General features: G+C 40.1%; 1 protein-coding gene across 1 annotated transcript; it reads right to left on the reverse strand.

Moving 5' to 3' along the window:
• Positions 1-630: 630 nt before the first annotated feature.
• On the reverse strand, positions 631-9,666 carry si:ch211-120g10.1 (butyrophilin-like protein 9). Its single transcript, XM_034710517.1, has 10 exons — positions 9,468-9,666; positions 5,741-5,823; positions 5,285-5,383; positions 5,003-5,104; positions 4,720-4,854; positions 4,159-4,296; positions 3,775-3,826; positions 3,661-3,687; positions 1,638-1,664; positions 631-1,553 (listed from the first exon to the last, which is right to left on the reverse strand). The coding sequence occupies exons 2-10, from the start codon at positions 5,798-5,800 to the stop codon at positions 997-999; spliced, it is 1,197 nt and encodes a 398-aa protein (XP_034566408.1). The 5' UTR covers positions 5,801-5,823; positions 9,468-9,666; the 3' UTR covers positions 631-996.
• Positions 9,667-10,733: the final 1,067 nt, after the last annotated feature.

Below are 10,733 nucleotides of genomic sequence, written 5' to 3' on the forward strand. Positions count from 1 at the left end.
TATATAGGGATGCACTGATGTTTTGCCAGTTTGTTCTCAGCCGGTCCTCGCACTTCTCAGTCTCTTTTGTCAGGGTTGAATGTGTATGTAAAATTGGTCTAGAACCGCCACTGAGGTTAGCTGGAGAGAGACAGGAAATATGGCGAGTAGAGAGTGGGGGAAGAAATGCTGCAGATGGCAGAGGTCAGGGGTCTAACCTATGACCACTGTGACGAGGACTAAAGCCTCTGTACATGGGGCACACGCTTTAGGCCTTTACGAAACTTTACGAAAATTAAATTATATGAAAATCTTAAATTTAGCATCCTACCCAGGTAAACGCCCCAAAGTGTTATCAAGTAATGTCTAGTTCAAAATCTAAATGAAATCATCTCTGCTTAAATTTCTCATGTGCAGCTTTTTCAGGACTTACTTGCAGCTGCAGCCTTCAAGATAACTACTCTGTATTCAGGCTTGCACCTGAAAATAAGACACCTGTGTTTGAAATGTGATTGATCAAATATTATGTTGTAAATGTGCTCTGTCAGCTTCCTCTACTCTACTTCTTCTCTACTGTGTTTCAGTGTGAGTCAGATTGTGAAATAAAAACAGAACAGAAGACTGAAGAGAAAAAAGAGGATCATCAGGCTGTTAACTGACATGTTTTGGTTTATTGTTCATTCACAGGAATGCATTCTTACTGCAGGGTTAATATTGCACATTACAGGACATTAATACTATAGGTGTCCTCTTAAATATATGAAAACACTTCATGAGTGTGAGCAGAGAGAATAACTAAGCCCTCCAGAGAGGGAGAAAGTGCAACGATCACATTAAAGCAGCAAAGAGAGAGCGGTCACATGGAGGAGCTGTTCAAGAGCACAAACAGGATTTTTACATCAGGATCTCCGATTCCTCTCAGTGATTATTATTGAACCTGATGTTTAGACTTAATCTTGATATCTAGGTGTTTTGAAGGATATCTAGGTGTTTCAAAGGTGACACACAGGAGGAGGTTCAGGCCCAGACGCAGGACACCGGGCAGAGACAGTGATTCTTAGCAGCAGGAGATTTAATCACTAGATCCTTGATGATCTCTACGGTACCGAACAAGGGGTACAGCTTCTCATCGAAGTTTTCGTTGTAGGTGTAGATGTGCAGGTGTTTGTCCACGTCGTAGAAGGACATCTGGCCGCCGTTGTAGTCAAGGTAGATGCCCACCTTGCGGGGGATGAGGCCGGGCGGCAGGGAGGTGAAGGGCACAGTCAGCGCCTTCAGCTCGGTGCCTCTCTCAAGGCGCAGACTCAGGTAGCCCGTGTCAGTGTTCAGGGACTTGAACCCTTTCCTCAGGGCTGACTCTTTGGCCACACCGAGCCGCCAGTCCCGCTCGCCCACTTCCACCTCCCAGTAATGGCGGCCTGTGCCAAAGCCCTCCAACCCGACGGCACACCACCATCCGTCAAACCTCTGGTGGTAGTTGGGGACATCCTTCCTTTCAAAGCCGCAGCGCATCTTCTTGTCATCGGTGATGAGCAGGTCAGGGTTCGCCGTGTCGAGATCCAGAGTCACCTCCACTGAAGAGAAACATCCAGAAGGTTTGTGTTAACACAGAGGATCAGATTAAACTGAGTTTAACTTTGATTTCATGAATGTTTTACCTGCAGCGTCTGAGATCCAATCCCACACTGGAATAAAACAAGATAGAGAAAAAGGTTTTTAAAACGCAACATGAAAAATGGAGAATAGAGGGATGAGAGGAGTTGTCGGAGTGAAAAGTAATATAATTATAATGATAACATCTATTTTTAAAGCAGATTTATATAAGAAATGCAGCTCCAAGTGCTTTATGAGTAGGAAAAAAAATGCCCTAAGTGCCAGATATGATTATCATATAAAAGCCTAAAATAAGAAGAAAGAACACAATTAAAAAGAGGAAGCGAATAACGTAAGAAGAACAAAAAAATTGCTTGTCAAAAATCAAAGACAGCACAACAACTTCCCCTAAGTGAAGCCAAAGCTCTTAGAGCTTCCCTTCCCTTCACTAACTGGCTGCAGAATTGGTCATAGAGCACTGTACACCTCTCTCATATCAACAGATGGGACATGGGTCAAACTATAAAATCAAAATACACGTCAAATAAATGTTTCTCAAACACGATTTGTCATTCTAGTTAGTTTTTATTATGCTGAGTTATGTCTAAATGTTTATTTTGTAGAGAAGTTTAGTTTGAATTATTTAATGTGATGTCATGATTGACAGCTCTGGTGACCAATGAAGCTCCTGCAGTGCTTTGTGCTTGACCAGAGTAAAGGAAGAACTGCAAAAGGAAACGTAACAAACACTAACACAAGAGTCATTGACTTTTCCATAACTGTGAGACGCTTCTTCAAACCCACACAAGAAACGGTTCTGCTGTGGACTTGACCCACCTCAGGGAGCTCTGATGTTTTAACTTTAGGGTAATCATATGTTTTGGTTAGACGAAGGAGCGTGACGTCCATCCGGCAGATCCACCAGACGGATCGCTTCTTTGCATGCCTTGGCTCTAAGATGTGTCATTAGCGCAATACGTTAGCGCCCATCGTAGAGGTATTTTGGCTTCACTTTTTTTACAATGGGAGGATATGGAGGCAAACCGTCTATATTGTAGACTAGTACAGTCAAAGGACCAAAACCAGATCAAAAATGTTTTATTATTACTATTATTCACCCAGATGAGGTTCAGTTGCCCCCATTCTCTCTTTCTCCCTCTCTCCCTCTTTTCTTTAAGCTATCTTTAATGTTAATTTAAACTTTTTTTATTTTTTATAATTTATTATATTTCTATTTATCAATAATTGATAATTTATATCATTTTTATTATTTAATTACCAATTATTGTTGTTGTTTTTTCTCCATACAAGTCGTGGGAGGTTTAGATGGGAGGGGCTTGGGGTTATGATAAGGACAGTACAGGTGTTGTTGTTGTTTAGTACTGCCAATGGTGCACGCACTCTTTTTTGTCTCTCCTTTTTTACACTGCCACTGCTTAAATGCACTGTAATTGCAAAATCTTTCTTTCACAATTATTTTATTGATTTTGTAATTACAGTGCATGTAAGCATTGACAGAGAAAAAAGTAGATATAATGAATGTGTGCACCAGTGGCAGTACTTCAATACAACACACTACAACAATTTTACTGGCCTTTTCATGACCATGAACCCAAGCCCCTCCCACCCAAACCTTACCTCACATTACTTACATAAGGCAAAAAGCAAAACAAAAAACAGACAGACAGACAGACCAAATAAGGTAAAATGAATAATTAAATAAAAAACAAAAAAATTAAATAAACATTAAGGCATTAAAGATAGATAGAAGGAAGAGGGGGAGAGAAGGGGAAAGAGAGAGGGGAAGGGGGGCAACTAAGCTTCATCTGGGTGAACAGTTGTTTTGTTTAAGTATTCGGTGAAGGGCCTCCAGGTCTTGTCAAAATAATTTCTTGATCCCACAAGTGAGAATTGTAACTGCAAAATCAATTAAATAATATATATATTTATCAAGTAATAAACATGAGTAAAAATAAATCTTATCTTATTAAAGAAGTGCAGCAGTACAGAAATACAACGCTCAAATAGCCCTAATCATTTAAGTGATGGCATACCAAAGGCTGAGATAACCCGGCCTGACTCACTCACCTGGCTGAGGAATGTAGGAAATGGAACCTGTGGGGGGATAAAAACAGACTCGTGAAGAGGTGAAACCAACTGATTTAATCAAACTTCATCCTGATTCAGTTTTGATCTACAGACCGATCTTCTGAGTGCGCTGCTTCCACATGAGCCACTGCTGCGGTATGGTGTCCTGCAGGGACAAAATACCAAACAGGTCTCTGTTAAAACTGTGACACTAACTTTATTTAAGCACCTGTAAAAACAAGGTAGTGCTTTGACAGACAAACAACAGAACCCAAACATCAAACTGAGGTGTAAGATGATGTAAGCAGTAAAGAAATCAAAGCAATGAAAGCTCAAAGCAGCGAGGAAAAGATAAAAGCACTAAAACAGATCACAGCACTCACAGAAAAACATGAAAGCTATAAAAGAAATAAAAACAATAAAAAGATTAAATCTTTTTTTTCTTCTACTGTACACCTGCACAGAGTGGCAGATTATAGCGGGGAGTAGATCACACACCTTATCAGGCCGCTGCAGCATCAAGGTCCACATCACCAGCTCCATGGCAGTCAGCAGGTTTGGAGCTCGGCCCCAACGCCAGGCGGACTGCAGGTCCTCCAGAACTTTCGCCACCGGTTCACCGGGCCACACACTCTGCTGCAGGGTTAACAGAAAGAAAAAATGTGTATTTCTTTATGGTTGGATCATAAACTGTGTAAAAGAAGCAAACACAGCACCCAATATTTCATCCACTGGATTGAGGACTACTGTTTTGCAGCCTCCATTGTTGTTGCCATCACCATTTACAGGACTAGATGTAACAATATTTAGAAAAGAAGGAGGACATTGTTGTGTCTTTATCCTTGACAGATTATTATGATAGTGATTTTATTTATATAGCTCCAAATCCTGACAAAATGATTCTTGATTTTACAGATACTGATGGAAAAATCTGAGGAGTATGATCATTATTATACAATGATACATCCTGTGAAAACTCCCCCTGCTGGCCATTTTTTAAAAATGCAGGTGAAAAGATCCTTCATAAAGTCTCTGATGTGAATCAGCAAAACCTCCCACCTCAGGCTGAGCTCTCAGGTCCTTGACCCAGTTGAGGATCACATTTTTGGCCTGCAGCACGTCCTGCTCGTTGATCACATCAGGATGTTTGACCTCATCGATCTCTGGCCAGCCGTCTGTCTGCATGGGCCTCTTCTGCAAGCACACACACACACACACACACACACACACACACACACACACACACACACACACACACACACACACACACACACACACACACACCCTTAAAGAACAGACCTCCACACACCTTGAGCAGTTGTAGTCACATTGAAAGGAGTACCTTGCTCTCTAACATGGCAGCCCACTGCAGGATGAAGACCCTGCAGAGAGAGGAGGGCCAGGTGTCGTCCAGGCTCCAGATGTGCTCCAGGACTGATGACCTCTGGAGAGACACAAACATGGGGTTAGTTTTCAATAACACAAATTGTGGCACAAAGCTGTTAAAAAACACCCCTACATTCATTATTGTATGATATTTAACACATTATTTAACTAAGTTTTAAAACCCCCAAGTCCAACAAAATGTAACTAATGATGTTGGTATTTAAGGTTGAACTGTTACCTGGCACACTCGGTTGAGATCTCGGGCAAGATCCACAACAAACAGCTGATCCTCATCCAGAGGCTCCCTCTTCTCCCTTTTAGCCCTTTTATTAGATTCCTGCAAGACAATTTCAAAACAAAAGATCCTCTGTGGGAAAGAGAAGGCATTTGGAGGACATGTATGCTGCTTTTAGAGAGCCTCAAAGATGAATGAGGTCAGACTGAAAAAGATTTGGACTCTCAGCCTGATCAACATGCACATGGTGGCTCTGTTCCTGTCAGCAGAAAAACAAAGACACCCTCACTCCCTCCCCTTGAGACTCTCTGCTTCACTACCTCTGCCCAAAAACTCCCCGCATACAGCAGCTCTGTCTTGTTGAAATAAAACTGGGAGTGATGAAATGTGGCGTCATATTGTCAAGTCAGCTGTCTACTTAAGTGTAGCCCGGAAACCAGACTCAAGAAATCTTCTTACCTTTATCTTGGCCGTTAAAGTTTTAGCCGGCTCCACCATGAAGTGAAAACATTGCATCATCTTGGCTGGTTTTTGATGGAGTCCTACAGAGGAAAAACACACAACATGTGTTATTAACCTGAAAAAACTCAACTTTCTGTTCTTGTTAGCTTCCAAAAACAACTTTAAACATGAAGCGACACAGTGCTATCAAGCAGCAAATTAATCCAAAACTGTCCCAAAAACTACAGTTCCTCAAGTGTCCACTAGAGGCTTCCTCCTAAAGTGAGTCAATCCCCATAGACCCCCATGTTAAAATGTTCAATGTTACAAAGTCATTACTTTTAGATACCACATTGTAGTTGCTGGCACTAGCTCCCCATCTGAGATTCCTTTTCTAGCAGCTGTTTGCTACATCCTCTAAGCCAGGGGTTCCTGAAGTGTGGGTCGGGACCCCCTGGCTTAGAGGATGTGAGACACATCTCGAGACATAAATGAGGGGTCTTGAGATGTCTTGTAGAATGTATATTTTGTAAGTAAGTAATCTAAAAACAGTACATTTTACCCATTATAGTAAAACAAATATTGACAAAAATAGTAGCTACACTTGATATAAAACCTTGAAAATAGTAAATGTAATGGGTTTTCTGCCTTTCTTTGTTGCCAGTTGACACCTAGGTTTAGGACTAGTGAACAGTTAATTATCAAAAGCATCAGTAGCAGTAGGTTAATTCATAGCGGCACAGGAAACAGCCACATGCTCATATAGGTAGGCTAATTTTCTGCAGACCAGCTAAATGAAGCCACATTAAATCACTTTGAAAGACAGTGGGGGTCGCAAGACTGTGGCGCCAATATTTTGGGGGTCACAGGCTGAAAAGCTTGGGAACCCCTGCTCTAAGTTGTCTTAGAGACTTGGGTCTGCTGAGTGAACAATATTACTTGAAAACAAGTTCAAGTAGTAGCATGGGAAAAAATAGCTCTGTGTGAAGAAGCAGACTGATAAATTAGCCACCACATATTGTTTAGCTTCGATAGCTTGGCATTTGCTTACCCCTTGGGTCACTTTTGGCTTGATAACACCAAGATGATGACAGCTAAGATGTCAAATTTGAGGCTTCCAAAATACCTCATTGACTGACATGATGAGCATTATTATCTTTAGAGTCTATGGTTTACATTAAAGATTAATCTGGTGCTGTCTGTTGAAATAAAAACATCACATCGTCATGCTTCATAGGCTTTTATGACCCTGTTTTTGATCCTTGAAATAACACATCCATGCTGTTTGTGCCAGACTGTAAAAACTGGAGCGCTGCTAATGTTTACCACCAAAACATCAGTGTGTCATGGAAATCATTAAACTCATGCTAGAGAGTTCACGCAGCTCTGCAGAAAGCAAAACATCAGTGTTATCACAACAGCTTATTAAGAGTGGCAGATACTGTGCCCTCTGTCTGGCTGGACAGAAATCACTGACAGATAAAGTTAATAAAGTTTAAAGATTTCTGTCAGGACCGGGTGGTTAAAACTGGGGCAGTAGATAGTGTGAAACGTGACTGAGCCTGCACACACACACAGCTGCCAGTCAGACTCTGCCCTTGGTGAGGCTGCGTCGCTCTCTCTCTCTCTCTCTCTCTCTCTCTCTCTCTCTCTCTCTGTCTCTCTCTCTCTCTTCCTTTATCTCCCTGTAATCCCAACCCCTTGCCTCTTAAGTATCTCTCCGTCCTCAGCAGAAGAAAAAATACATATTAGGCCTGTGTGAAGCAAAACAGTCAGGCCAAAGAGTTAAAGCATGTTTTATAACTAAGACATATTTACACATAAATCAAGTAGATCAATTTCAGACTATAAAACAAGTGTATAAGGTATTTTATTAGGCTTAGAATTAAAGGCCCTGTGTTGATTCTGGTGCCCCCATTGGATGAAATAGGTAGTGTTTTTCAGGATGAAGACTGCATTCCCCATGAGCACCATCACCCACTGTGGAAAAGATGTGGCTCTTGCCAAAACGTGCATTTGTGGGAGAAAATGAAAGATATACAGGTCTTCTTTTTAACACTACTTTTCTTTGTTCAAGACAACTTTTTGCAGGATGCAAACTGAAGAGGTAATGTATCGATCTGTAGCCATAAAATTATTAACTAAACTTTGTAAACTCTGATTCATTACTGTTTAACATTACATGTCGCAGCCCGGGTGTCATAATGTGAGCTCTGGTGTTCCACTAAATGTCTGACACATTCACACACAGGTATAGACATTAAATCCTGTTCCTTGCCATTTAGCTCTTTAAGCTTGCAAAGTCCTGGTTGTAGAGTTTCTTCATATACGACAATAGAAAACACATCTTCGTCTTATGTCAAAATAAAACAATCTGGAGATTAAAAACTCCTCCTGCTGACTAACTTACTTCTCACTGCCAATTTTGACAGCCGAGTACTTTACATTGTCGCTTCAGGATGAGTGCCTAATATCTACCCAGCTTTTTTCACAGAAAACCTATATTTCTTGTTTCTACAGTACGCAGAAATAACCAATAAACCTGATTTTACTATGTAGGTCATAAAGAGCCATTAGTGTAAGAGTGAGGCTATTTCAAAATATGTTAAAAACTCCTTACAGGGCCTTTAAGGAATCAATTAAAGAATCTCTTCACTGATCTTGTCCTTCACCTTTAAGCAGTGTTTTTTGACAAAAGACCTCACCCTGCTGTCGTCTACAGTGAGAAATAGTACTGCTGGACATGTGCAGAAGAAAATATATACACAGTATATACAGTAAAAGGGTTTAAATGACGACAAAACAACAAACAACCTTTATCCTGATGGTCGTGTTTGCTTCTGTAGCTCCTACAGACGCATCAGTATGAATGTGGGTCTGTTTCATAACCAGCCAAAAACTACGGAGCCCCTGAAGTCACAAAAAGCAGGTTTTTCTATACTGCACACACAAGATATTAACTTGTAAATAGTTATATTGTGCACACAAGATTAAAATATTTTGCCCCAAGATAATTTAATTCTGCACACAAGATAGTAACTTTAAAAAAATCTATTGTTAATAGCTTCAAGTACACATTTATACATATATCATACATAAAGATATATGTATATATGTGCTCTTATTTATATTTCTGACTCTAATCTATGCAATTATTCTGTGCAAATATTGTGCATTTTTTCATACTGTGCTCTTATTCTCTTCATCTTTGCATTATTGTATTGACTCATAAATGCTACAAACTATGTGATATCTAAAATTACTTCTAGACTCTTTTGTTGCTTTAAGAAATCATTAAAAATCCTCTCATCTTGTCCTCTTTTTGTGGGTCATACAGTTCATGCAATAATGCTGAGTCATTCTGACCTGCAGTCAATAATATTACGATGCATTTATGCATAATAATCTCAGCACTGCAGCGACTGAAATCTGTGAAGGATGTGCTCCATCAGAGAGTTTTATTGCTCTGGTGTGAAATCATGACCCAGCAGCTTCTGCAGACTCAGACGGAGGCCAGCTGATGACTGCGCACGTTGAAACACTCACCTGCCGTGTGACTTTGCGGCAAACCTGAATAATAGATGCAGAATGACTCATTCCATACACATTAATCTACAGCTGCACTTGCAGGAAAAACATATATTTTATACCTGTAAGCAGGAAATGTCGTAAAACTCGTCCCTGCAGTCATTGCTGCTATGACAACACTACATAATGCAGTTTAAGTGCGTGAGTCCAAGCTTACCTTTCTGCTTTCTGCTGTATGCTGCAGAAGTTTTCTGCTTGTCCTGGGTTAAAATCGAGTCTCTGTCCGGTGCAGAAAGTGCTCGTCTGAGTGCTGCAGTGTCTCTGACCTTGTTTACACGCCAGACTGACGCTCAGCTGCTCGGGCAGGTTCGGGCTCCTCCGGCAGTGACGAACGAGAACGTGAGGTGGACAAAAACAGCGGCCATGTTTGTAAGGTCGCTATGATGCACTTATTGACCTATACTGACAGATTCTGGTGGGAAAGTTCCATTGCGACAGGGATGTGTAGCATTGAATAGAATAGAATAGAATAGAATAAAATGTACTTTATTAATTTCCGAAGGCGGAAATTCAGGTGTCAGGCAGATAAAATTATAAAAATCACATAAAACAAGTAATTCAGGTGTCTGTCAGCTCATCTCCCATTGGCTAGAGAGTTATGAAACCTAATGGCTGCAGGGATGAATGATTTTCTGTATCTCTCAGCCCCGCAGTGCAGAGAGATGATGAGCCGTCCACTGCCGCTGTTTCACCATGGAGCTACATTTGTCCACATTTGGCTCCAAAACGTCATACAAATGTAGAGGGAATTTTTAAAAGTCACCTTTTATCATATTTGGAGGAATATTTGTGATCTTCCTCACATTTAATTTTGTTGTAAAAAATATATTAAGTTAAAATAATTTTTAAATCCAAATGCTAAATATAATTCTAAATGTTAAATGTAAATCTAAATGTGAATTATAAATATAAATGCTACATATAAATGCTAAATATAAATGCTAAATATAAATGCTAAATATAAATATACATTTTAAATATAAATATAAATGCTGAATATAAATTTTAAATATAAATGTTAAATGTTGTTCTGCCATCCTAAATATTTAGCTGATATGCAAACATTTATTTTAACTTAATATATTTTTCACAACAAAATTACATGTGAAGAATATCACATGTATTCCTCTAAATGTGATAAAAAAAGTGACTTTTAAGAATTCCTTCTACATTTTTATGACGTTTTGAAGCTAAATGTGGAGAAATGTTGCTGTTATCTTCGGTGTGCACGACTTTACAAACGGCGCCCAATATTTCACTGGTCCACAAAGAAGTTGTGAAGTGGATGATCTGTGTAATTTAGAATGGCCTCTAGGTTCTTCTGTGTGCATCTCTCCACCACAGCCCCCAGTGAGTCCAACCTGGTTCCAATCACAGTGCAAGTTTTTTCACTAGTTTGTCGAGTCGCCTCGCATTGTTCTGT

This window comes from Notolabrus celidotus, chromosome 20, assembly GCF_009762535.1.
Source record: "Notolabrus celidotus isolate fNotCel1 chromosome 20, fNotCel1.pri, whole genome shotgun sequence".
NCBI classification, from domain to species: Eukaryota; Metazoa; Chordata; class Actinopteri; order Labriformes; family Labridae; genus Notolabrus; species Notolabrus celidotus.